Raw genomic sequence first — 27,290 nt, 5'->3', positions numbered from 1 at the left:
CTATCAGCTATGGTCTAAGTCAGAAACCATGGCTTCAGGAACTAGATGTGAGTGCTATATACAATTGTTGAATGTTGATATACTTAAGAACACACACAAACCCAAACCAGCAATACAAGTCAGTTCATTAAAACTATACTAATTAACAATATAGAAAAAATATGCTAAGGTCTTATGTTTTATACCTGGTGTTACTAACAGTTATAGATCGAAAGTTTCATTAGAACATCCTTGGGGAGATGGGCGGTGATAAAAAATTGACAAATAAATAAATAAATAAAATCTTCTAAGAGATGTTTATATATCCAACAACAAAATACATTCACACAACAGTGATTGATTGATTGATTGATTTCTCAAATTTCTGTCACCACCCATCTCTCCCAAAAAGGGGACTCTGAAAAATATACTGTTAAGGGCATATCTAAGTTACAGCTCCCTCCTTCCTGTTATACATGAACATGATGTAACTAATTAATAATGGATATAATTAACTTGATACTAACACAAGAAAATTAGTTCTTTTCAGACCCATTGACCAAAGAAGGTACCAGAGAGTTTCACTTCTACCTAGGTTACTGCCAGCATGTTGGGAAAAAGAAGCAGCACAAAAACCCAGAAGTCTTCTAACAGTTCAAGTTAGTATAAAAGACTACCAGGAAATGATAAGAAATAAAATGAGAAAATCCCCTTGCTGTATAAAGCATAAGTTAATGTACATTATAATAAATTCTATATAAACTAGAAGCCTAACCTTATCATAACCCATGTGTAATGTAAAAGGCAACTGGTTCCAGAGTACAACCAGGATGTGCTTGTGGTATGAGCCTGTACCTCAAGAAAAAGATTATGAAGCCTGAGTGCCATAACTGTTGTGCTAAGCACAACTTACAGAACAAAGCTGTTACAAATCCTTAAATCTAAATAGGCAATAATCAATGGACATAGGCTATACTTCAAAGAACAACAATTTATTATTTTTTTATAGGATCAAGAGGTAGGGAACAAAGAATTGTTACCATTGAGCAGAAGGAACCAAGATGGTAGGCCTTAAGCTAAGTCAAAGAACCAAATGACTCATATACAGAAGTTGCAAAATACAGTTTTAGGTTATACAAGTAATCCAGGTCAGTGTCTGAAACAGAAGTCTTAAGAAGTTTGAGACATTACTGCATACAATGCAATAGGTATTGGCACCATTTAGTTAACTATTTTATAACCAGCCATACTGAGAGGGCAAAGGTTGGTTTATAAACAGTAACAACAAACCCTACTTAGAGATGGTTGATATGAATCCTTTGGACTGGCTTTAGCCAGCAAGAGTTAAATACTGTATCTTTCAGTCATATTACCTTCAGCGTTAAGACTATTAGCAGGAGGCAAACTTATCTGAAGCAACTTTCCCTCTGTCTTTAACATTTCCTAGCAACATGCAGCTACATGAAAGCTGGCTGTGTACTACAGACCCAACTCCAGGATTCTCTGCAGTATGCAGAAATGCTTCAGCATACCAAATTATATGGAAGGTGTTCCTGGAAGGTAGAAAATGTTCAGATGATTCCTAGGTTTGTGCCAGTCAACTAAGATACACAGTTGCAATTCTATGTATACAATATTGTGTGGATCACAGTGTGATCTACTGTAGAGCAATGATCTCAGAAACATGAAGAATGGGAGGTTAGGGCTCTTACCAACACAATTTTTGACTTGCTATAAATTGTGGAACTCACTTCTAATCAATGAGTAGGTTGTGAAGCTGGATAACTACAGAGCAGTTGGTGCTTGATTCATGCTGATAACATCCTGTAGCATCCATCTGTGTTTGTTTTTAAAGGATATGAATAAACTGAAGAAGACAGACATTTCTATTATTAAGTTTATGGAATGCCATTTAGCAGATCTCTTCCAGGTTATGAATGGATTGACAAACCTGGTGTCTCTCATTCTGCAGGGTGAATCATCATCTGCCCACTGTCTTCCAGCTGCTTTGCATACAACAGTTTTAATTATATGCATATTTTCTTGGGTGTACAGCTTAAGAAATATTGTCTTCTAAGTGACCAAGCCTAAGATTGCTCTGTGAATCATTTACATGTGACTTATGACTTGGTTGAAACACAGACTGAAAGCTAACATAACATGTAAAGGGTTCATAATATGTGAGCTGTGAAACTTCCTTCACAGTTGTCTTCACCTTTCACTTGCTCATTTTGCCACCTCCTTGTGGAAGTTGTTTTTTTTTTCTGTGAGCAATTAAGGTGAAAGGAAATAGAATTACAAAACAGAAGGGAATAGCATGGGAAGTAAGTAAATATGTAGTATAGTGGTTCAGGTGTTGGATGAGAATTGGAGAGACACAGATTCAAGTCCACCATCAACCATGGAAACTCCCTGGGTGAATTTGGGTCATTCTCTCAGCCAAATCCATCTCATAGTGTTGTGGGGATAAAATGGTGATCAAGCTGTTTTGAGCTCTTGGAGGAAGGGTGGAATATAAATCTAATAACATAAAGATTCTCGAGAAATATTCAAAACAGAATACGCATGGTGAATATGAATTAACAGCAAATAGTAGTTCCTAGTACCATATGGATTTCTGAAGATTGAGAAAAGGAAATAAAGAGGTAGAATTGATTTACCCATTCTGCAACTTCTTAATTGCCAGTCCCATGAGGCTAGAAATGTCCACCCTAATCCTCCAAAATATCAATATTTTATCCATCCTCATATTTTCTAATGAGCATAAGTAAAACAGCATTGCTTTTCTACCGTAGATTAAGTAGTCCTAGGTGAACATAACTATATAGTTGCAATTTCTTGTGGGAGGAGGAGACCTTAGTTGCCATAGAATTCCATGTGGATAAGATACGAAAAAGTACAAATATGCTACTGGAGGTAATGCTGCCTTCAGTGATAGGAAATATTACTTTATGCACACAGTATACCAAATCGGAATTTAGTGTGATGCCTTGGACTTGGAAGGCTCCCTTTCTCTTTAAATGGGACAAACCACAATTAAAATACTGTAGGAATTAATAGGCTGCAACAGGCTTAATTGAAAACATCGTACTTCAGAACTACTAAAAAGATGCCTTTTTAAAAAAAAAATCTATTCCTTACTGAACTACTCTGAAAAAATGGTCTAGACAATATGAAGGCAGATGCTTGTTGCCTGGAGTTTTGTAAAATCTAAGCCAAAAAATATTTCCATTTTTGTTAACAGAACCCAACTTCCTTTTTTTATTTCAATGATTTCTCTTCTCTTGGAATGGTGTTACCTATCTTTCATTACAAGAGAAAAAAATACCAAGTGAAATGAATAAAAATTGAACAAGGGAAAAGGAAGTATAAGGGTCAATTGCTACGGATAACATATGGCTGCACTGATAGTTAAGGTCTACACGGAAGATATATTTGCATGTATTTGAAGTCAGCTTTAATCTGGGATAAATTGTTTTAGATAAGCATGGAATGGTGGAATGCATAATTAACTGATAACCAGCACCTTCCCTTATAGACTCTTAAAACTGTTTCAACGATATTTAGTGTATGAGTGACTGGTGTTTAAAATCCTTGATTGTTTATTTCTTAAATGTTAATACTTTTGTAATACAGAATGTTTTGTGTAGGAAATATAGAGGTTTCATATTTATGAAGCTTTATTTTTGTTTTAATAAGGACAGCTCACATTGTATTTTAGGAAAATATCTTGCCAAGTATGTGCTGAACTATTTTACTTTATTACCAGTTAAGTATTTACAATGGGGTATGTAGTGTAAAATAGTTTGCATACAGCAGCTGTAGGCAAAAGGCCAGGCCTTAAAGTTGGTATATTTAAATATAGAAGCATAAGAGTCTAAATAAAACATGCTATTCTGGGCATGGATATTTGTGCTTCCAAGATCTCATGGTTAACGATTGTGCATATTTTTCTATAGAAGGATGAAGTTAAATCCAAAATGCTAGTATTTGGGATATAAGAACAAAGTATACATTATAAGCTTTTAATGTGTGTGTTCTGTTTGACAAAAAAAAGAAAAAAGTAACTTTTTGAATTAAAATGCACTACTGTGCTGCAAGAAGTGATGAAGGTAACTCTTTAAACACATGCAAAGCAACATATTTTAGAGATCCGGTGAAGGGGGAGTGAAGTTATCACTTCTTCCATGCTGCTGTAATTGAATCATTATTCTTTTGGAGTACAGTAGCACAGTTGGGTTGTTTTGATTAGGAAGTGTGCATGCCTTACTTTTCCAGGATCTTGGCATAAAGTCTTATTTTAGAAGTAATGAATAAAGTATAGAGGAGATAATGTGAAAAATCCAGTGAAGATATAATGTAACAAGTCCATGAAAGAAGCTTGGCTTTATCGTTGTGTATTGGATTCCAATCAGCTGTTATGGCTGTTACAAAAGTAAAGCTTCAACTGAAGTCTAACAATTGAATAAGGAGATATCTATCACGAGGTCATGGCTGTCAGTTGAAGCATAGTTCACAATTGACAAAAAGAAGGCTGGTCCTTGAAAGAATCCTACTTGGAAAAGGCATATGAATAGACGGGTGGTCGGAGCAGGAAAATTATGTAGTAAGGTTGTGGTGAAGCTTCAGCCTTGTGGCAGAATGAATACCAGAAGGCTTCACATGAAGGTCTGATTAAAGGGCAACTTAGCAGGAAATTCTGGGAGCCAATGTGTTACTTGAGGCAAAGGAAGATTAGTATATATCACTTGTTCCTCATAGTGAGAGGTTGGCTGGGGAAAAGTTTCAGAATCTAATTTGAGGTACAAGATGTGAAGCTTTATTATGACATTACTGTATTTTACATGTGAGGAACAAGAATTAAGCATATTAAAGATTTATACATCTAAGCAGTCTCATCCTTTTATTTGAACTTCAGTACTATTCTCTATAGAAAGGAACTATAAAGGACATTTTTAACAAACCACTTATTGTTCTTGTCTGTCTGTCTGTCATGGTGATGTCAAGCTCATGCTTAGAACCAAGCTACTAAATTCCTTGAAATAAGTAGGTCACAAAAGTCTGACAATATCTGTAATATTACATAGAGCTGTGACTTCCATACCTCTAATTTCAAAAGAATGGGCAAAAATTACATTGCTTTACAACAACTACTTTGAATGATGACATTGTTTTTAATATACAGGGTGTAACAAAATTCAGCCCCATAGCCAGTCACAATATGTTTTTGTTGTTGTTTGTTTGTTTTTCCAGAGAAAATGTTAGTGTGTTAGAGTTAGAGTTCAAAGGCCATGTGTGAAATGAGTAAGGAAGTCTTTAGAAGAAAAGGCAACCAATTCAAGCATTTAATGTAATTTATATAATAAAGTATCAGTGTATGCTTTTGGTATACCCTGTGTATTAATACTTTTTTATTTATTTATACTAATTTAAGTTCTCAATTTTAATGGAACATTGTTTAGTGTAATATATTTAGTCATCAAACTGGAAATTCAGTACTCGAGACAAAATGTCCAGACTTTCTGGATTTTTAAATACTTGATTTTTATGAAATTTTTAAAATGAAATTAATGCTGTTTATATCTGGGTGGTTTGTTGTTGACCTTGGTGATGATGATGGTGTATGTTCAATTGTGTCTGATTCTCAGTGATTCTATGGACCATCTCTCTCCACTTTTTCTGATCTTGTATAGCTTCTTTTAGTTGTTTTATGCTCTGGCTGGTATCAACTTTGATGGTGTCTAGCCACTGTTTTTTTGTTTGTGTTTGTTTGTTTTGCGGCTTCATTTCCTTTTACTGCTGACCATTCCAAGCATAACTGCCTTTTCCAGCGACTTTGATCTCATGACATGGCTGAAATAAGTAAGGTGGAGTTTTGTGATACGTCTGGTTTTATACACTCCAGTATTTGTTTATTTGTTACCTTTGCTAACCAAGGAATGTGCAGGAGTCTTCTCCAATACCACAGCTCGAACACATTGATTTTCTTCCTGTCTAGGTTTTTCATGGTCCAGTTTTCGCAACCATAAGTAGCTATAGGAAACACAATAGTGCAGACTAATCTGCATTTAGTTGCCAGGCTGACATCCTTGCTTTTCCTTACTCGATTCAGCTCATCATTGCTATGTGATCCAGTGTGATTCGATGCTTTATTTCTGGACTGCATTCACTGCTTTGATCAATCAGCAAACCTAGGAAAGTGAATTCTTGCACACATTCGATCTCTTCACTGTCAGTTGTTATTTTGACATTTCCATTCCTCACAGTGGTGATGAGTTTGGTCTTTTTGATGTTAGGAAAAGCCCAAATTCCTTGCTTTCTTCTTTAATCTTTTGATCAGATGTTTCAGGCCTTCTTTGGTTTCTGAGAGGAGAGTTGTGTCTATATGCAATTATCATATGGTAATAATTGCACATCTTTAAAGCTGACTCCAAGGAATGACCTGGCTTTTATGGAAACTGAATCCTAATTAATAGGAAATTCATTTCTAATTTTCTTTGTTTTCTTTTGTTTTTATTTAGGACATGGACACTGTGTGGAACACCAGAGTATCTTGCCCCAGAAGTCATACAAAGTAAAGGTCATGGAAGAGCAGTAGACTGGTGGGCCCTAGGCATTTTGATATTTGAGATGTTGTCTGGGTAAGGAATTGTGGAATTAAGAAAATGCAAAAACTGAAATGTCCCAAATATTAATTTTATCTGTGTATAGAAACAGTTTTGGAGGCACAGAATGAACTTATTTTGTACAAGATCAAATAGATAAATATGCCAAATTTAACATTTAATATCATGTTAAAGATGCCCTTTAGATAGTATCTTAGTGTCAGGAAAGTTCAAATGGAATTTCAGCCCTCTTTCTAGCAGGATTCTCCCTCTCCCTCTCAATTTATGATGTGTAGAATCAAAATGGAGTCTAAAGACAATATACTGAAACTTGGAACTTACTGTATGATTGGGCTAGTCATTATCAATTTAAGATTAAAAGGAAAGAAGATCTTTATATGCATTTCTTGGGTTTCAGGTGATGGAATATAAATGTGATACTACAATATTATATACATCTGATCTACATGCAATTTAAAAGATACAACCCAAAGTCAATAAGGAAATAAACCTAGAGCACATCCTTTCTAGCAACCAAAATGCAAATAAGCAGATAAACAATTGGGGAAGAAACCACACCCAAATCAAGCTACTGTAATGATAGGCAATCATTACTATCCTAACAGAGTCAGACTCACAAGCAGGTACTTAATGATATCTGATTTATTGTAAGAATAGTATGCAAATACAGAGAAAGCTGAGAATGAATAAAAGCGCGCCAAATACAAACTAAAAACCCTCGCTTCAAATGTAATCCCTCCCCTCTCCCTGCCGTTGCAAACTCCCCCCCCCCCCAGGTGCTGGTAACCGTTTGAACTGCCATCCTGGGAAAGTAACCTTGAACACATGAGATAACCCAAACACATTCCAACCCAGCAGCCAACAGATAACAACTCCCCGAGATGGAATCCTCCGCCCTTCCCAGATGAAACATGTATCAGTGAAATGACATGCGAAACGTTACGATGTACCAGCAACATTGGAATGGTGAACATGACATACCGCCCCCCCAAAAAAAATTAAGGAGCAGGTTTCATAGGATAAGCGAGATGAAAGCATCTAACTAAAACAGGAGACTGAACATCGTGTGCAGCCACCCACTCAGGGTAGGGGAAATGCTTCCACCGAATGAGATACTGCAAGGTGCCACGAAGCCTGCGAGAATCAAGGACCTCCTTCACTTCAAAATGTTGCTGTCCGTCAATCATAATTGGCGCAGGAGGTGTAGGTTGCAGATGCCACTGATTGGAGTGGTTGACAGGCATGAGCAAGCTGCAATGAAAAACGATGTAAATGTCTAAGGTTGTGAGGCAAATCCAATTTAAACGTGACAGGGTTCACAACTCCCATAATGGGAAAAGGACCAACAAATTTAGGAGCCAATTTTTTCGAGGGCTGAGGAGACTTAATGAACTTGATGGAAAGGTAGACCTTATCACCAACTTTGAAAGCAGGTTGAAGGGCTCGTTTCTTATCAGCATGCAGTTTGTAGGTGGACTGGGCATCTGCCAATGCTTGTTGAATAACTGGCCAGGAATCACCCAGGTGCTCAGCCCAATCAGAAGCAGAACAGGGCGGTGTTGTGGGTTGAGGTAAATCAGGAATGGGAACAAAATCCCTGCCAAACACAGTACGGAAAGGGGTGTGCCCTGTGCTCTGATGGACGGCGTTGTTGTAAGCCACTTCAGCAAAAGGCAGGAGATCAACCCAATTGTCTTGCTGATAGTTGACAAATGCCCTCAAAAATTGCTCAAGAGTAGAATTAAGAGCCTCTGTAGATCCGTCAGTCTCCAGATGCGACGCAGTGGACAATGCTTGCTTAGTGCCCACGAGTTTCAAAAATGCCTGCCAAAACTGAGAAGTAAACTGTGTTCCACGGTCTGTGACCAAGCGGAAGGGGCTCCCGTGAATCCTGTAGATATGGACTAGGAATAGCCGGGCTAATTGCTGAGCAGACAGAATGGAGGCACAGGGAATGAAATGGGCTTGTTTGGGAGAGTAGTCCTTCACCACCCAAATCACAGTCTTTCTCTGACTAGGAGGCAGTTCAACAATAAATCCATGGAGATCTCCTCCCAAGGGCGGGAGGGACTGGCCACAGGCTGCAGCAAGCCTTGCGGTTTGCCCCCCTTCTGTTTAGGCATGGCACAGGTAGGACACGAAGCAACATATTCCTTGATATCACGTCTCAATGTAGGCCACCAAAATTGGCAGCGTACCAGGTGTAAGGTCTTCACGAAGCCAAAATGACCAGCAACCTTATCATCGTGAGATCTATTCAGAACCTCTCTTCGCAAACTGTCAGGGACATAGAGGTGGTTCTGCTTCCAAGCGAAGCCTCTGTCAAAGGTAACATTGTCTCTCTTCGCTTGCAACCAAGTGTCAGATTTCAGTTCGGAGAGAAACTTTTGTTGCAATTGCGAAGGAACCGCCGGTCGTCCCACAGCTGGTGAAACTGAATCTGAGGGCAGCTGCTCACGAGTCTGACTGCGAGTGACAGCTTGCAATCCCAACTGGGGTTCCGTCCACAGTGTACCCACAACGTCAGGCGCCTGGACCGAATCCTGGGGCAGTCGGGAAAGCGCATCAGCCAGGAAGTTTTTCTTGCCCGGAATGAATCTCAATTTGAAATCAAATTGACTGAAAAATTGAGCCCAGCGGATCTGCTTAGGACTGAGTTTACAGGGCGTACTGAGCGCTTCCAAATTCTTATGGTCAGTCCAAACTTCAAAAGGACAGTTGGCCCCCTCTAAGAGGTGGCGCCATGTGTCCAAAGCAGCCTTGACTGCAAAAGCCTTTTTTTCCCAAACATGCCATCGCCTCTCCGTCTCAGAAAATTTGCGGGACAAATACGCACAGGGTTTCAGGCAGCCTGCAGCATCCGCCTGCAGCAAGAGTGCTCCAATTGAGAAATCGGAAGCATCCACTTGAACCACAAATGGTCTAGTGGGATCAGGGTGTTGCAGAATAGGTTCAGCAGTGAACAGGCTTTTGAGTTTGTCGAAAGCCAGTTGGCAGTCAGGCGTCCAATTGAGCAATGCTCCCGGGTTCTTCACCTTTCGTGTATCCCCCAGCCCCCTCGTACGTAACAAATCAGTGAGAGGTAATGCAATTTCTGCGAGCCCCTGAATGAACTGGCGATAATAGTTGGAAAAGCCAAGAAAACTCTGGAGCTGCCTGCAAGTGTGCGGGCACTCCCACTCCAGAATAGCTTGAATCTTTGTAGGGTCCATTTCAATACCTTTGTCTGAAATCCTGTACCCCAAATAGTCAAGCTGAGTCTTATGAAATTGGCACTTAGACAGTTTAGCATAAAGCTCAGCCTTTCTCAGTTTGCTAAGTACTTGCTTCACCAAGCGCTCATGTTCCTCCACCGTTTCAGTATAAATCAAAACATCATCCAAATAAACCAGTACCCCTTTGAACAAATGCTCATGTAACACTTCATTGATCAATTGCATAAACACCCCAGGTGCCCCCGCCAATCCAAAAGGCAAAACCTTGTACTGGAAAGAGCCCAGAGGACAATTGAAAGCAGTTTTCCACTCATCCCCCTTCCGTATACGGATATGGAAATAGGCTTCCCTCAAATCTAGCTTAGAGAAGATCTTCCCCTTGGCCAGATGTGCTAACATGTCTTTTATTATTGGCAAAGGATATTTGTTTAATATCGAAACTGCATTTAATCCACGGTAATCTGTACAAAGTCTCAATGTCCCATCCTCCTTCGCTCGAAATAAAATGGGGGCGCCCACTGGCGAATTAGCTGGTTCAATAAAACCCCTGGCCAAGTTTTTGTCCACAAACTCCCGCAGCGCCGCCAGTTCCTTTTGTGTCATGGCATAGATTTTTGGCTTGGGTAGTTGTGCATCTGGGACTAACTCTATGGCACAGTCAGTTTTTCGATGAGGTGGGAGCTGATCCACCTCCTTCTCACCAAACACATCTGCAAAACTCTGGTATTGCTCTGGCAAGCCTTCCAGTGGGGTGGCAGCGAAGTGCGGGGTTGCTGCTGCCGCCCTCCCCACTGCAGCCTGCGGAGCGTCGTCCTCTCCAGGGGCTTGATAGAAACCATCCCCAAAAGTCAAAGTCCTGTGCACCCAATTTATATACGGGTTTTGCTGGACCAACCAAGGAATCCCCAGAATGACCAAAGAACCCCCCACCAGCACCACTACAAACGGCAGCCCCTCATGGTGGCTGCCCATTTGCAACGCCACCATGCCCGTGGAATGGGTGACTGGCTTCCCCCCCGCCATAGAACCATCCAGCTGGGTAAAAATCATGGGACATTTTAACGTAAACCTGGGTAGCTCCAAAGCAGCCACCACATCAGGGTGCATCAAGCAACGTGAACACCCTGAATCGATCAAAGCCCACACTTCAACAGTTCTTGTGCAGGAGCCTAGCTTCACTTTCACTGTCAGTGTGGGATAGTTGCCACTCACCGAAATGTGGTCGCACCCTTCCTCTACCACCTGCCCAGCGGCACCCTTTAAAGCAGGTGGCTGGCGTTTCCCGCCGGCTGGAGCAGATCGGGCTCCCCCTCATCCCCGAAATAAGGGACTTCCTCTGCCTCGGTCTCAGCCAAAGCCACCTTCATCTTCCTGGGTAAAGAGGGAGATTTCCCCGACGACTTTCCCGGACGTTCCTCGGTCTTTCCTTTCGGGCACGCCGCCGCTCGGTGACCTTCCTTCCCGCATCGGAGGCACTGTCCCTTCGCGTAGCGGCGCTCTCTCTCCTCTTCCCACGCACGTTGCCTGGACTTTCCAGTGGGTGCAGTGGTGCGGGAACCCTTGCTGAGCTTAGCATATTTCATCACCCTTCGGTGAGCAAAAGTTTCTTGGGCATGCTCAGCCTTCCCTGCCAGCTGTATCCACTCATACAAGGAGTCCGGATCATCTCGCCCAAGTGACCACCTTAGGACCTCCGTATTCAAACCGTCCTTAAAAAGTTCTATTAAGGTGGATTGGGACCAATCCTCAACTTTCCCAGCCAAAGCCTTAAATTCCAGAGCGTAGTCTGCCATCGATCGTGGCCCCTGGCACAGTTCCTTCAATGCCCATTTTGCTCTTTCCTTAGCTAACGGGTCTTCAAAGTGTAATTTTAATGCCCACAGGAATTCCTCAAACTCCTATAACTCAGGGGCCTCCGATTGACACAACTGCACGTACCAATCGGCCGCCCGCCCCTTGAGCTTAGTGGCAATGGCATTAATCCTGGCCCTTTCTGAATGGAAGCACTTTCCCAGTCCATATAACTTCTTGCATTGGTAAGGAAGAACGACAGCTTGGTTGGATCTCCATCAAACTTAATGGTAAAGTCCTTTATCCCCACTCCAGGCGGCCCTTTCGTCACAGCTGGATGATGGGGCTTCCTCGTAGCCCCCAAGGATCTCTGCTTTCGAGGAGGGGACCTTGAAATTCTCACCCTCGGCGCTCTTACTTCCTCTCAGTGTCTGGTCCTACTTCTTTCCTCTGGGGAAGGTGGGGGCAAAGAAGAAGTCGAGTACCTATGACTGGACTCCTCTCTCCTCCTCTCTCGCGGACCCCAGTCCATGGACATTTTTCGGAACATAAATTCTAAGGACTCCAATTTAGTCTCCAGCAGTTTTATTCGATCAGGGGTTTGGGATCCCTCCTGTTTCTCTTGCCTCACCACGGTTGGGGACAACAGGTACCGCTGCTTCCAAGACGTTCTTGACATCCCGGGTAGGGGTCCCTGTGTCTCATCCCAGGTGATCAACTCACCCGGTGACTCGCCGGTCGGTTCAGGGGCTCTCTTGGCTCCAGCCTCCTCATCCCCTAGGCTGAAGCTCAAGCCCTCCCGAACTTCTGAAGTCTCTCTAGGGGGGACTCTCTCCATTCTTACCACTGTAGAATTGGGTTCCCCCTCGCTCGACTCCTCGCTTTCCATAGCTTGTGGGTTTGGTTTGCTCATCGCTAGCACTTCCCCTCACAAAATAAATCTGGAAAGGGGCTAACGGAAGAAATTTTTAGATTCTCAGCTTTATGTAATGATTGCCTATCCTAACAGAGTCAGACTCACAAGCAGGAACTTAATGATATCTGATTTATTGTAAGAATAGTATGCAAATACAGAGAAAGCTGAGAATGAATAAAAGCGCGCCAAATACAAACTAAAAACCCTCGCTTCAAACGTAATCCCTCCCCTCGCCCTGCCGTTGCAAACTCCCCCCCCCCCCAGGTGCTGGTAACCGTTTGAACTGCCATCCTGGGAAAGTAACCTTGAACACATGAGATAACCCAAACACATTCCAACCCAGCAGCCAACAGATAACAACTCCCCGAGATGGAATCCTCCACCCTTCCCAGATGAAATGACATGACATATCAGTGAAATGACATGACATGCAAAACGTTACGATGTACCAGCAACATTGGAAAGGTGAACATGACAGCTACTATATGTAAATAACCAGCAAACGTCCCTCTTCCATGCACTGATGTTACTTTGGTAATGAAATGTCTATAGGAAAACAACAAAGCTCAGAGAACAGCAAGAAACCAACAATATTGTACATAAATATAGTAAACTAACAATATATTTAGGATAGCCCCCAGTTCCAGGAGGATTTTGTTCATACAGGGTGCACAGTATATTAAGATAATCCTATATGTTTCATTTCTGATATTTTGGGACTCATATTTACGAAAGAACGAAAATTTGTTAGCTTATTTTGCCTGTTAGATTGGGCATGCTACCACTTTCAGCTTCCAGGGGTGTTGGTTGGTTGGTTGTTTTTTTCTGTGGGTGTAAATAAGGGAGAATTTAAATGTTACATGATCCCAGCAATGCATTTAATCCACTAGGTGGTAGCATTCTCAGAGCAATATGTAGATGATCTCCTTGCTTTATTGCTAGCATTATTAGAAATAAAGCATAAAATAAATGTCCAGGGCCAAAAATCCAAATACTTAGTTTAGATTTGGAACTGAATGTTTTTCCTTGTTACAGTTTCTTGACAATGACATGAATTAGATTACTTGTGTACTGTCTTTGAAAGCTGTGGAGAATGCATCTTATCTGTTTCCAGTTAATGGAGATTAAAATTATTCTTGTAGAAGAAAGTATCTTTTACAATTGAGTCAATGCCATCACAAAGCAACAAGCACATAAATCAAGGCATTATTGTAGAAGCTTTATAAAGCATGAGTGTTACAGTGTTCTGCAGCATCTCCTTATATATGATTTTTAAATGCTTTTGTTTGTTTCAAAGTATTATTCATAAGCCTTCTCAAAAAAAAATAAGTTTCACAGTAGTATATGCATTGTTAAAATGAATAAATATATAAAATTGTCCTACACATTCCATGTTTCTTCTTCAGGCAAACACTTGGTTCTGTGTGATACTCTGTGCTATCAACATGCATTTTAATTTATGGTGGTCAGTAGCATTAATAACTTTACATACATATCTTTAGATGTCATGTATATAATCCACAGGTTGCCAGTTACGTATGTTCATTGAACACCTAAATTGCAGCATGAAACCACAGCTGAAAGCCCGACTGAATTTTGTTGTGACTTCCTGGATGTGAAGGCACTCTGGCTGCAACATCTGTCAGCCATTAATTGCCAGGGTGATCTGGCTAACTAATTGGGTATATTCTGCCTCTCTCAGGATAGGTGGCTGTTTAGGTGGGTGTAACCTGCCTCTCTCTATGTGTGTCCCTCCAACAGCTGTGTGGTTGATGGAAGAGGATGTCCAGCCTAGATAATAGGGTTATGATAGTTTAAAGGAGACCAGTGGTGCCATTCTCCATATTTAGATTGTGCACCTCACTCTATTTAGTTGATTGTCACTCCCATCTTCATACAATATAGCTTGTATTTTGGCCTCACAAGTGATCCTAGCTAATTTAGATTACCCAACAAACTACAATTAAACATTCCATAGATCCGTGCAATACATGGCACCAGATTGTATATGTATGTACAGTATGTATGTGTTTTCTTGTGGAGCGTATGTAAAAGTAAGAAAGGAGAAGGGGAATGCACCATAATCACATACTATGTAGCTCCTGACTCACTGCTTTTCATTTCTAAAAAGCAGCAGTGAAAATTCTGTTTAATAAATTGTTTTGTTTAAATGAGGTGTAGTTAACAACGACTGAGTAAAATGTATTAAGAATTTTTGATTAAGTCACTGTAGAATAACAAAAAGACGTTCTTTGCAATGAATCTCAATGACAGTATCTATCAATTCTTGTGGATGCTCACTGCTTTATTCATGATTTTCCCCTTCAATAATATGTCTTACAGGTAATTACTTAGGCATTTTAAATATAGAACTGCATCCTGTACTTCATATAATATTCAAAGAGATTTTCTTACAAATAAGCAACTAAAAGGGTGTGAAAGTCAGGGTTTTACTTCATTCCTCCCCTTTCAGTGATTTCTAAGAAATATATTCAGTAGTTAAATATTTATCATTATGGCTATCAAATAACAAAAATGCAGTAACTTTCAAATGATTGTATTTGTAAACATAAATAAAATGAGAGCCTTGAATATAAGATTTAACTGAAAGCCTGTGGTTTTAGTCTATGTTTTACTAGCTTTTCCTTTCCTGTAAAACTTCCTTTAAGATAATAAAAACAAAACTGAGAGGTGTTCTTGTATTATTAAAATACTTCCTAAATAAGCATTTATATAAAGCTCTTGTACAGAAAACAGAGGGATCCAGGTAATTTTATTTTTAAAAAATCCTAAATAGATTTTTAACTAATGCTCATGTGTTATGTATATCATACCTATCTACATATACAAATATTGCCTGTCTAACATAAGCATCAAAACAATATTGTACCAAATCAGTTTCTAAACCTTGCCATATAATATACCAACCTGATGTGACAAGATATATCACATAAAGGAACAACAGATAAGTACTAGTAAAAATCTAGTTTCTAGAAACTTGGTAATACAAGTTCATATAATAATTTCAGGTGTTTTTGTTTTTGTTTCCTGCACAAGGGCAGGCATAAGTAACATTTGAAGTCACTGAAATCAGGATAAGTACTGTCCATCTGCATTGTAAAAGTAATTTCATACCTAATGAAAGAAGCATTTTTATTATAGATTATTGTGTTATAGTATCTCTATGTACATTTTTTCAGACTTTCAGAAACAACTGTCTGAAGTTGTTATGTTTCTTTAAATAGATTTCCTCCATTTTTTGATGACAACCCATTTGGAATATATCAGAAGATTCTAGCTGGTAAAATAGATTTCCCCAGGCACCTGGATTTATATGTAAAGTAAGTGATCTTAAAAATGAGTTTATTTTCTTTATTTTCAGCATTATATTAAAGTGGGAGTGGGCATCATGTGCAGGGTGTAGTCACCAATTCTTTCTCCAATCAGATTGGACTGCTACATTTTAGCATCCAACCTTGAAACATAAAGTATTTTTAATGAAAAACACCAATTATATCTGTGTTGATCATCTGCAAGGCTTATTTCAACAGTGTGCATTTGGATCCTGCTTCCACTTCCCCAAAAGCTGACATGGCCCCAGCTTATCAGGTGACACCACCTTATCATCATCATATTTCCTATCTTCCTATGGGCAGGAAAAAAGAAACTTACATAGTTTTTGTTTGTTTGTTCGTGTTAAGTTGCTCATCATATTTTAAAGCAACCTTTCTCAACCTTTTGACCTTGGAAGAACCACTGGAATGGAATGGAACTTTCCTGCTGTTGATCCAAGTTCTTCCTTATCAAGGGCCACACAGTAATGCCCTTTAAGTCCTAGCCCTGTTGTTGTTGTTTGTTCACTATATTCTGCTTAATTTTTCAACCTGATATTTCATCAAGAACCACTGCTGATATAATCAAAACATTTCTTCCTTTTAGAGCTACTTTGTTCTTTACTGTCTATTCCTTCATAGGACTGGTTAAAGGCTGGAATGTTGCTTGTTCTGTTATAGTCATTCTACACATCACTCTAAAGCTTGTTTTTCATAAAGGGAGACAATAAGGGTAGCAGCATTTTATATTTCTCCAGAGGACAAAATGATTCACAGTGTAATGACCTTCCTCCCAGATTTAGTAGCAGTATGTTGAATAGCTACTATCTGGGCCAATTTAGCTGCAACAGGGATGATTCCAATATTCTCATTCATCACACAGAGAAGGATCAAATCATTTCCATGGATCAACTTATTTTAAAATACATTATTTATAACTTAATCTACTAACTTCTTTAGTAGATTCATTTTAAACTTTTAGTTGCAACCTTGTAAAAGTACCTTTTAAATCCTGAAGTCCTGGTATAGCCTCTTCCCATGTTTTGGAAACCTCTAAACTCTCCCTTTAGAATTTTTACTAAAGTCTTATTTTTTCTACCCTGAATAATGCTATAGAATAATCTTCAAATCATTGCTGTACTTCAATGTACAATGTTCAAGCCTGTACTTAATTAGTTTTTTTGATTAATTCACCAATTTTGTCCTGCAATGTATTACATTCTTAATTTGTTTACAGGCAACCTACAAATTTCTGACTGCAGAAACAGTAAAAGTTTCTTCCTGTCACTAGCCTTCTTAGTTTTTATATACTCATCAAAACTGCCCCCATATCACTTTGCATTAAGATTGCTCTGTCCTGCTACAGCAACATTCCAAGCTAGAGTAGTTTACATCAAATGGGAAAGGGAAGCCCTTTTATTTGTACCAATGTTGTGGATACTTCCACAGCAGACTGATTTTCCTTAAATATTTTCTTAAATATCTTTGCATATGTCAAATCTCCCACTCTCCACAATTATCTACCATGTGCAGTGCACAAATTTAATTTACTCAGTTCGTTCCCAGAAACAACACAGAAAGGAAGATTGAACAATTCAACCACAATAACACTAATTTATTATTATTAATCTGTTATGTATTTTATTATTATTAAATCTATAAAGAAGCATAAATAATAGATGGCACAGCATAAACAAAGTTTCTTACAAACATAAACAGTTCTCAATATGCTTGCGTTAGTATGCTTTTAGGTAGCTAACCAAAGCAACCAATACAGAGAAGATGAATTTGTTTGCTGATTTATTTATTTAGATAATTTATATGGCCACTCATCATAAACAGTGACAGCAGCCAGTACAAAAAACGGTATTATAAAACCAATATAAAACAAAACAAAATACAATTAAGAATAATCCTAGTAAAATAATAATAAAGGCGCCATACCAGATCACATCAATTCAAACACTAAAACACACGTATCAGGCTCTGCTAATATCTTAGCCCCAAGATCAGAGAGGAAAGCCAGATCATCATAGTCTTACAGAAGGACAATAGGGTCAAAACTAGCATCTCAAGTATTCCATGATAAATACCCCTTTGCTTCACTAATAGTTCTGGCAAAAGTGTTTTATGTGCCTGATGTACCGATGTCCTTGGAAGGCCTCAAAGCATCTGCACCAAGTTTTTGGGAGGATGTACTAATCCTAACACTTGAAAAAGTGACTTTTGAGGGGTTCTTCACTCACAAGCATATCAGCCTTCTAAAAGATTTATAAAAACCCACTACATAAGGCTCTGAAGAGTTGACTACTCACCTTTCCTGTTCTAAACAAAGTAAAAATTCCTGGATAAATTAGGGTTTTTTTTTTCCCAATTATATGTTCCTTTTAATTACAATTTTAATTAAGTTTTCAAGCTGCCAGAGCTGGTTGTCCTGTCTTTGTACTAGTTTTGGGATAGGCAAAACAAATTAGTTGGCCTCTCATCAAATTGTGCTAAAAGTGCTAGAGCTCTTGTGATCTCTGATGAAGATTTCTTTGGCTTGTAGCCAGAGAGTCATGTTTGAACAGTAATGCTCAGAATTTTCAGCCAGGAGAGCTTTTGGCCTTGTTGATTGAATTTGGAAATTCTAGTCCCAACGTACCTGGAAAACAGCAAGTTGGGGAGGTATATCTGGGATAATTTGATGTTTCATGGAAAATACTGACTGAAGCTACCAACTGGAGACTTATGTGCAATCCCTACTCTTTCCAAATGGAGCTCAGTATCGGTTCCTAACTGCCTGATAGTATGTCATGGCAGTCTAAAGGAAGGGTGGCATGCTGCTAGTGATGTCTCACAAGGAGAATCAGTAGGCAATTTCTTTATGCAAATATTCCCATTAGAATGAAAAAAAGCCATTGCCTAAAATATTCCCATGCTGATAGCAAGTAAATGTAAATTAAATCTTGGAAACTAATTTAAGACAGACGACTAATGTACATTTTTCAGGCATTGGATAATATTCAGGGGACTAAGTTCAGAGTGATAGCTTGTAAATACTCCTTTTAATTAAAGAAGAATCAGACTTTCATTAGGCCTTATTTTCATATTAGAATCTGCATGTTTAACGAAGAGGGGATTTTACATAACAGCTAAGTGAATTGCAAAAAATGTTCATGCCATCCAAGTTCTGGATGTAAACTGTAGCTGAAACCTATTAAATAGGCATATATTTTTATTTATTTTAAGTCTTTATGGTATTTTCTCAAAGTTCAAATATAACAGGCAAACTACAAATATAAAAGGCATGGAATCCCAAAACTTATTTTTGACCAGTTGTAGGAATTTTTTTCACTATGAGTTAAATTCTTGGGCAGAATTATTTCTACTATTTCTGTAAGCTTCTAAATGAACAATCTTGCATGCAGGCAAGGGGGACTAAAGGTTGTCTTACCAAAGGCCCCCTACCAAAGTGTTAGCTCATTCAGTTAAGAAGCTTTCTCAAGATTATCCAGAAAGCTTGTTGGTTTCATAAACTCTGTTGGTTTTTTATTTATTTATTTATTTATTTATTATTCAAATGTAATTGCCGGCCATCTCCCCCAAGAGAGGGACTCTGGGCGGTTTACAATAAAATCAAACTACGATTGTAAACGTTAAAATCTCATAAAACCAGAAACATTACAATTATTATAAAATGCAATAAATAAATATAAAATCCAAGAGGGTATAAAATTCCAAGCTGGTGGGGGGGACTCTAGGGTGCGAGCCACCCCCAAGAATGGTTGCCCACTTTCACGCCCCAGGCAAGATGACAGAACCAAGTCTTCAGGACCTTCCTGAAGGTCAGGAGTGAAGGGGCCTGCCTCACCTCTGGGGGCAAGATGTTCCAAAGGGTGGGGGCCAGTGCAGAGAAGGTCCGTTTCCTGGACCCCGCCAGATGAAATTCTCTTACGGACAGGGTCCGTAACATGCCCTCTCTGGATGATCGGGTGGGACAGGCCGATGTAATAGGGATGAGACGGTCCCTCAGGTAACCTGGCCCCATGACATGTAGGGCTTTAAAGGTGATAACCAACACCTTGAATTGGACCCGGAAGCAAACTGGCACCCAGCGCAGTTCACGCAGCAAAGGTGTTACATGTGCCAACCTAGGGGCACCACAAATAACCCGTGCAGCTGCATTCTGGACCAGTTGAAGCTTCTGGATACTCTTCAATGGTAGCCCCCATGTAGAGTGCATTGCAGTCTATATGGGAGATGACCAGGGCGTGAGTGACTGTTCAGAGGGCTTCTCATTCCAGGAATGGGCGTAACTGGCGCACAACCCGAAGTTGCGCAAAGGCCCTCCTGGCCACAACTGCCACCTGCTTTTCGAGCAGGAGTTGTGAGTCCAGGGGAACCCCCAGATTACGCACTGAGTCTGTCTGAGGCAGTGCAACCCCATCCAGAACTAAAGATGACAATTTCCTGGAAGACGAGGCGCCATCAATCCACAGCCACTCCATCTTACCAGGGTTCAGTTGAAGCCTGTTGTTCCCCATCCAGACCCCACAGCCCCCAGGCACTGAGAAAGGGCAGTCACTGCATCACTTACCTCCCCAGGGATGGAGATGTATAATTGGGTATCATTGGCATACTGATGATACCTCATCCCGTGGTGACAGATGATCTCACCCAGTGGTTCCATGTAGATGTTAAATAAGAGGAGAGAGAACCGAACCCTGCAGCACCCCACAGTAGAGTGGTCGAGGGTCGGATCTCTCCTCTCCTATCACCACCGATTGGTATCGGCCCTGGAGGAAGGAGGTGAACCAGCGCAGAACTACGCCGCCCACCCCCAACTCCCTGAGCTGTCCCAAAAGGATACCATGGTATTGAAAGCCGCTGAGAGGTCAAGGAGAGCAAGGATGGATGCACTGCCTCTATCCCGCTCCCGCCAGAGATCATCCATAAGTGCGACCAATGCAGTTTCTGTCCCATATCCTGGTCTGAAACCTGACTGAAAGGGGTCCAGATAATCTGTTTCATCCAGGATCCTCTGGAGTTGCAGTGCCACCACCTTCCCCAAAAAGGGGAGGTGGGTGACTGGACAAAAATTGTCCAGCACAGTTGGGTCCAGCGATGGCTTCTTGAGGAGGGGGTGCACCGGTGCCTCTTTAAAGGCAGCCAGGAACACCCCATCACTCAAGGATGTATTTACCATCGCTTGGACCCAACCACACGTCACCTTCCAAGCTGCCTTCACCAGCCAGGAGGGGCATGGATCTAAATGACAGGTGGTGGCATTCACAACCCAGAGGATCCTGTCCACTACCTCAGGTCCAACATGATCAAACTGGTCCCAGATAACAAGGCTAAAACGTTCCCTCGGCATCTCCTCAGACCCTGCTTCATGCATGGAGTCCAACTTGGAACGGATCTGAGTGATTTTATCCTGTGGATGCTCAGAAAACTCTTCCGCACAGCCCTGTAGGTGGGTCACTGGGCCCACCTTCCCCAAAAGGGTATGTGTGATCTTAAACAGGGCCATCGGATGGCAATCTGCGGATGTAATAAGAGTGGGGAAATATTGCCGTTTCACCACTCTTACCACCACAAGGTAGGCCTTAATAGTGGCTCTAGCTTGTGTTTGGTCCGATTTGGTCTTTGTCTTCCTCCAGCTCTCTAGACGTCTCTTAAGCCTCTTCAAAATGCTCAGCTCCTCCTTGAACCATGGGGAGTGTCAGGTTCGATGGGATAAGAGAGGCCGCACAGGCACGATCCTGTCCAAGGCCCTGGCTGCCTCCCTATTCCAGGCAGCAGCCAGGGCCTCCGCTGGACCGTGCAGCAGATCCTCGAGTACAAGCCTCAGTTCCCTCTGAAACCTCACTGGGTCCATCAGTCGCTGTGGGCGGGCCAACTGAATGGGTCCTTCCTCCCTGTGGAGGGGGCGTTATAGGAGAATCTCAGGGCCACCAGGGTGTGATCTGACCATGACAATGGGGATAGATGCGGCTCTCCCCTCAGATTATGTTGCCACTGCTCCGACAAGAAAACCAAGTCTAGAGTGAGACCACTGTCTCAAGTCGGGTCCTGAATAAAGTTCTTAAAGTTCTTAAGCAGTCAAGCTAGTCACTCACCATGGTTTCATAAACATGGTGGGTGACTAGCTTGACTGCTTAAGAACTTTGTGATTGTTTGGAACTATAAAAAGCCTTTGGAGACTTTGGTGTAATTCCAGCTAGCACCCAGATCTTGGAAAAAAAGTTCCTGAAAATTTGAGGGGAGAGTGGACATTATTTGATTTCAAACAAAAAAAAAACATAAAGCAAAACCAAAACCAAAACTTTTTTTTTTGCTTAACTCTATTTATAACCGCTTAAAAGGACATTAGCAAATATTTAACGAAATGGAAGATGTTGAGGGAAAAAAAGATTTATATACTAACACAGCTAGAGATACGGTCCAGTTAATCAGACCTTATAGTTTATAAGACGTTTTTACCTTCACACATGTTTGCTTTTGTACTAATTTAATTTTCTGCCAGAAACAGGTAGATAGGTGACTTTATTTCCTCCCACCCTGTCAAAGTTATTTGCTGGTCAGCTCAGTGTTGGAAACATTCTATAGATACAATTCCAACTTTCTAGAGATGTAATTCCATCAGTGAAAAGATAACTATATGAACAGTATTATTTAAAAAAAAATTTCTTCATTTGTCCAGGGACCTTATTAAAAAGCTTCTTGTGGTTGACAGAACAAGACGACTAGGAAACATGAAGGTATGCTTTAAAAAAGAGTTTTTCATTACTTCAGTTCATTAAGGAAACGTTTCTCTATTCAAGAAAAAATTTCAAATTATTAAGATATGTTGTGGGGGAAGAGACTTAAAAGTATTTTCATTACATAAAAACTGCAAGACTCTTTAAGCCATGGGTGGGTTACTGTTTTATATTTGTCAAGCATCTAGCATTGTGATATTTTCACTTTAAATATAGAATTGAAATAAGTTTTCAAATTTACATGTGACAGAAGCATGTAGCAAGCTGGATGCATTGGAATGCAATTTCTATAATCCCTAGTCAGTTTTTCCCCTAAAGAAGCAATATTTCTTTTCATCAGGTAATTTTTTAATGCATACTACATGGGCAATCAGAACAACTAAATATGAATATTAATACTTCTACAATAGATACTGTGTAGTATCTATACTGTATAGTATCTCTGCACAAACTGCAGATAGCTAGTTTGGTGTAGTGGTAAAGGCACCAGGCTAGAAACCAGGACACTGTGAGTGAATTCTAGTCCTGCTTTAGGCATGAAGCTAGTTGGGTAACATTGGGCCAGTCCCTCTCTCTCAACCCTAGGAAGAAGGCAATGGCAAGCTACTTCTGAAATCTTGCCAAGAAACCTGCATGGACTTGTCCAGGCAGTCTCCAATTGGACACGATTGAATGGATAAAAAAGGGGGGGGGCAATCAGAAGAACTGAATACTAATATTAATACTTCTATAATGGATACTGTGTAGTAGTACCATATTAATACTATGGATTTCAGGCATGCAAGCCCTATGCCTTAAGTCTTGGTTCTTATATTTAGAGATTGTTAACACTGATAAAACTTGGCACAAAATAATTGCAAGCTTACTTAATTAATGTACTTTAGCCATGGCCCATTGCAGTATAGTAGATAGATTGGGGGAACTTCATAGTCTTACTGAGCATTGAAGCTTACAAATCCCCTTCATGTAAGTAATACAAAGGTCACATTAGCTCATTATTCTTTATCTAAAGAGATTAGAAAACATGTAAACCTGTGTATCTTACATACAGAGTTATGTCCCAGTGCATTTTTTTTTTCATGCAGCACATTTGGTCCTGGAGCCAAAGAACAATTCAAGTAGATAAGGTCACCCAATGTGGCTTTGGGTTTATGGGAAATAGTGAACTCATCTATAAATTTGACATAGTAAACTATTGCTAAATACAGAATTGGCAAGGGCAGCTGCTACTCTAAATAGCCAGAGGAAGAATTGTATTCTCTGTTTGTAAGATAGCACTTTAGTTCTAACAGTGACACTTAAAAATGGAATGTGACCAATCTCTAAGGGCATGTTTTATTTGAAATCCATGATATCTGCAGGGAAAGAGTCAAAATTGGCAAGATAGTGGACAAAGCATTGTGATGCGAGTCCTGCTCCTTCTGTATAGGCATCTAGTGTTGATGTAGATACAAAGCGGGTGGAGGGGCTTACCTCACAACACTCTGTCCACCATCTTGCTGATGTTGAGACGTGCAGCCTCTATAGAAGCTGCTGAAAATCCAGCATTTTGTTCAATACCCAAAAAATTGGTCATCTTGAACAATGTGTATTAGACATATACCTTCAAACTACAGTGGCAGAAATCAGTGCCATCTCAGTATATAGAGTTTATGCCATAACATATTTAGGGACTTTCTTGTATTAAATAAACTTTTGTTTTTTTTCCAAAGAATGGAGCTGATGATGTGAAGAGACACCGATGGTTCAGGTCTATAGACTGGGATGCTGTACCACAGAGGAAATTAAAGGTGAAGTGCACAAAAACATTCCCCTTTGGAATAAATTCATTCAAGAAATATTTATTTAATTAACATTAGGGGTTTTGTGTTTAAAAATCTACATGAAAGACCTATTATGGCCTTTTTATATGTCATGCTTAAAGATAAAAGCATGGGGGTTGGACTAGAAGACCTCCAAAGGTCCCTTCCAACCCTATGATTGTATGTTGAAATGTTTATGTGATGAATCTGCCATTCTGATGTGCTCTGTACATCTGCGCTTCATATGCAGGTTTCTCCTATGAGTAGCCAGGCCGCACAGCTTCCAAACCACCCATTCATAGTTGAATAATTTGTCCAAGTGCAAGATAGAATCTACTTTCAGGTTATTTGCTACACCTGAAATTAGAATACTACAAATTGAAGTTTCATCCTGTAATTTTCAGCAGCTGGAAATAATGTGCACATTGCATACATATGGCATATTTAATTACCAAGTTCCAGATAGAAGGAAGAAGCCAGCAGAAGAATGCAAAGAAGAATGCAATCGCTATGTGGCACATTCCCAACATTTATTCTTTCATGATTAATTACAACATGCAGTTGTTATATAATTAGTGTGTCCTAGTAGTCAGCAAGTCCAAGCTTTTATATTAAATCCAAAGCCTTTAGACCTAATGTTCTTAAAAACATATATCAGTTATAATAATATTTTGTGTATTTCTTACATACCTTTGGTCCAGCCTAACTCAATAGAAGCCAGGTGGCTTACAATAAAACCCAGAATCAGAATAACAATCAAGCCAGAATAGAACTAATAAACCAAATAAAGTTAACAAAATAAAAAAGGCAATAAGTAAAATTACCATTGCAACATTAGGCCCCAAAGGCATGGTGGGAAAAGTCAGATTTTGTCACTTTCCTAAAGACTAAAAGAGGCAGGGATTGCATGACCTCCGCTGGATTGTATTTCCTGCTTTGCACAAGCTACAGATATATAACTAGATCATTAGCATACGAATGGTATCTTAACCCAAACAGAAGGATGATTTCAGTTTTGTGTAGCAGCTGAACAATATGGGTGAAGTGGGCACCCCACAGATGAGTGGCCAAGTTGAACCACTCTTTCCTTTATAACTACCACCTGGAACTGCCTAGTCAAGAAGGATTGGAACCACTGTAGAACAGTGTTTCCTACCTCCAACTTTAACAAGTCCTGTTAAATACCGTGCTTGATAGTATGGTATTAAAAACCCTGTAGACTTCTAATAGGTTCAAGAGATTTGAATTCCCTCCCTCCAGGACCAACAGAAGTCATCCAAAAGAACAAGCAGTTCCATCTCACACTTGGGTCTGAAACTTGACTGGAAGGGATCAAGGTCTATCAGTTACCCCAGTCCACAGAACAAGTAATAATAATCTTAGATAACTTAAACTCATCCCAGATGCTATTAGCACTCTTGAGCCAACAGAATCTCAAAAAAGTAGGGTAAAATATATTTTTCAGGCCTCAGCTTCATATGAGATTATATTTGTTTACTCAAAACTTATGTTGTTGTTTCATTCAGCCTCCTATAGTGCCGAAAGTATCAAATGATGGTGATACATCTAATTTTGAAGCTTACCCTGAAGATGACTGGAACAAAATACCACCAGTACCTCCTAAAGATTTAGAAATTTTCAAAAACTTCTGAATGTGTGATACAACAAGTCATTAAGGTATTAGATACTTGTCTTCCAAAAGCACCATTTTATAACCCAATGTATTTACGGTCTTAATGTTAATCTTTACGCTGTTGCATGCAGTTAATTTATAAAATCGCACACTGATTTTTTTAAATTAAAAATAGAAGGAAAAATGCCTTAAGACTCCATTACTGTCTTTTAATAAAAATATAATATTAATACAATGTTCTGGAATTATTTTGGCTATTGTGAAGACTGGATAGATTGCTTCTATAGGCACAATTGCAATTTATTAGGTGGGTTTTATTTTGCATTTTTCATTGTATAAAAAGAAGTATAAATCTCTGCACATGATAGGATAGAATAAAATCTTATTTTCTGAACTTTAATGAAAAAAAGTTAAATATTTACTACAATGGAATACCAGTACATTGAACATTTATTTTTATTTATTTGCTAGAAACTGGAAGAAGATTGATGTGATAGGTGGGAACTGGAAAAGAAGAACAGAAAATACTTCCAAAATGTCTTGGAAATGAATATTACCACATTATGCATAAGTTTTAAAGAAATAATGTTAAAAGTTAAAAAATAGATAATATGTTCAATAGTATAGAATTGGCATTAGTTCAGTTTTAAAAAATACTGACGCACCTACCCTGATATATAGATACTGAAATTATAGGGTTTTTAAATTCAAATTTAGTTTTGTTTATTGCTGTGCCCAAATTTTATTTGCATAGTTATTTCATACACTAATTATATAAGTTTATACTAAAATTGTCCTTTAAAGCACAAGTTAGTGTATATGTATATAATGAAATCAGTACATCTAAAGCACAGAAACTGTGCAGAAATGTAAATTTTTGTATTTTACAGAGTCTATGGTTTTTATTCTTAAATATTTTCCAAGATGCTGCCTAGAAGTAAAACAAATCTTGAAATGATAGATGTTTCAGCATCTTCTATACATTTTATAATTCTTTGTAAAAAGAAAAATACACATAATTTTTGAGAAAATGGTAACATTTCCAGTGCTTTACACCTGCAGCCATACATCTTGAAAGCTGAAAGATAAAAAAGACCTGGTACAACTTATTGTCCTATTTTCCCCTGTCATTGTGCATGGTATTTTCTTTACAAAGTTATGTTAAAATGGTGTGGCTGTATGTCCTAATTCTTCATGACTACATACTATGTAAAAGGTGTTTTTGTTAATTCCTTAAATTTAAGAAATTA

General features: G+C 39.4%; 1 protein-coding gene across 1 annotated transcript in view; it reads left to right on the top strand.

The window, feature by feature from the left end:
• Positions 1 to 27,000, top strand: part of PRKX (protein kinase cAMP-dependent X-linked catalytic subunit) — a 65,738-nt gene extending 38,738 nt beyond the window's left edge. The window contains exons 4-9 of the mRNA XM_063305052.1: positions 6,501 to 6,620; positions 15,773 to 15,868; positions 22,548 to 22,605; positions 24,318 to 24,395; positions 25,934 to 26,084; positions 26,512 to 27,000. Coding sequence (XP_063161122.1) covers positions 6,501 to 6,620; positions 15,773 to 15,868; positions 22,548 to 22,605; positions 24,318 to 24,395; positions 25,934 to 26,059 — 478 coding nt within the window. The 3' untranslated portion in view covers positions 26,060 to 26,084; positions 26,512 to 27,000. The remainder of the gene's footprint in view (positions 1 to 6,500; positions 6,621 to 15,772; positions 15,869 to 22,547; positions 22,606 to 24,317; positions 24,396 to 25,933; positions 26,085 to 26,511) is intronic.
• The last annotated feature ends 290 nt before the right edge of the window (positions 27,001 to 27,290 follow it).

The sequence above is a fragment of the Candoia aspera genome, chromosome 5 (genome assembly GCF_035149785.1).
Source record: "Candoia aspera isolate rCanAsp1 chromosome 5, rCanAsp1.hap2, whole genome shotgun sequence".
NCBI classification, from domain to species: domain Eukaryota; kingdom Metazoa; phylum Chordata; class Lepidosauria; order Squamata; family Boidae; genus Candoia; species Candoia aspera.
Note: the sequence above shows the minus strand (reverse complement) of the source record. Positions and strands in the feature narration are given on the sequence as shown.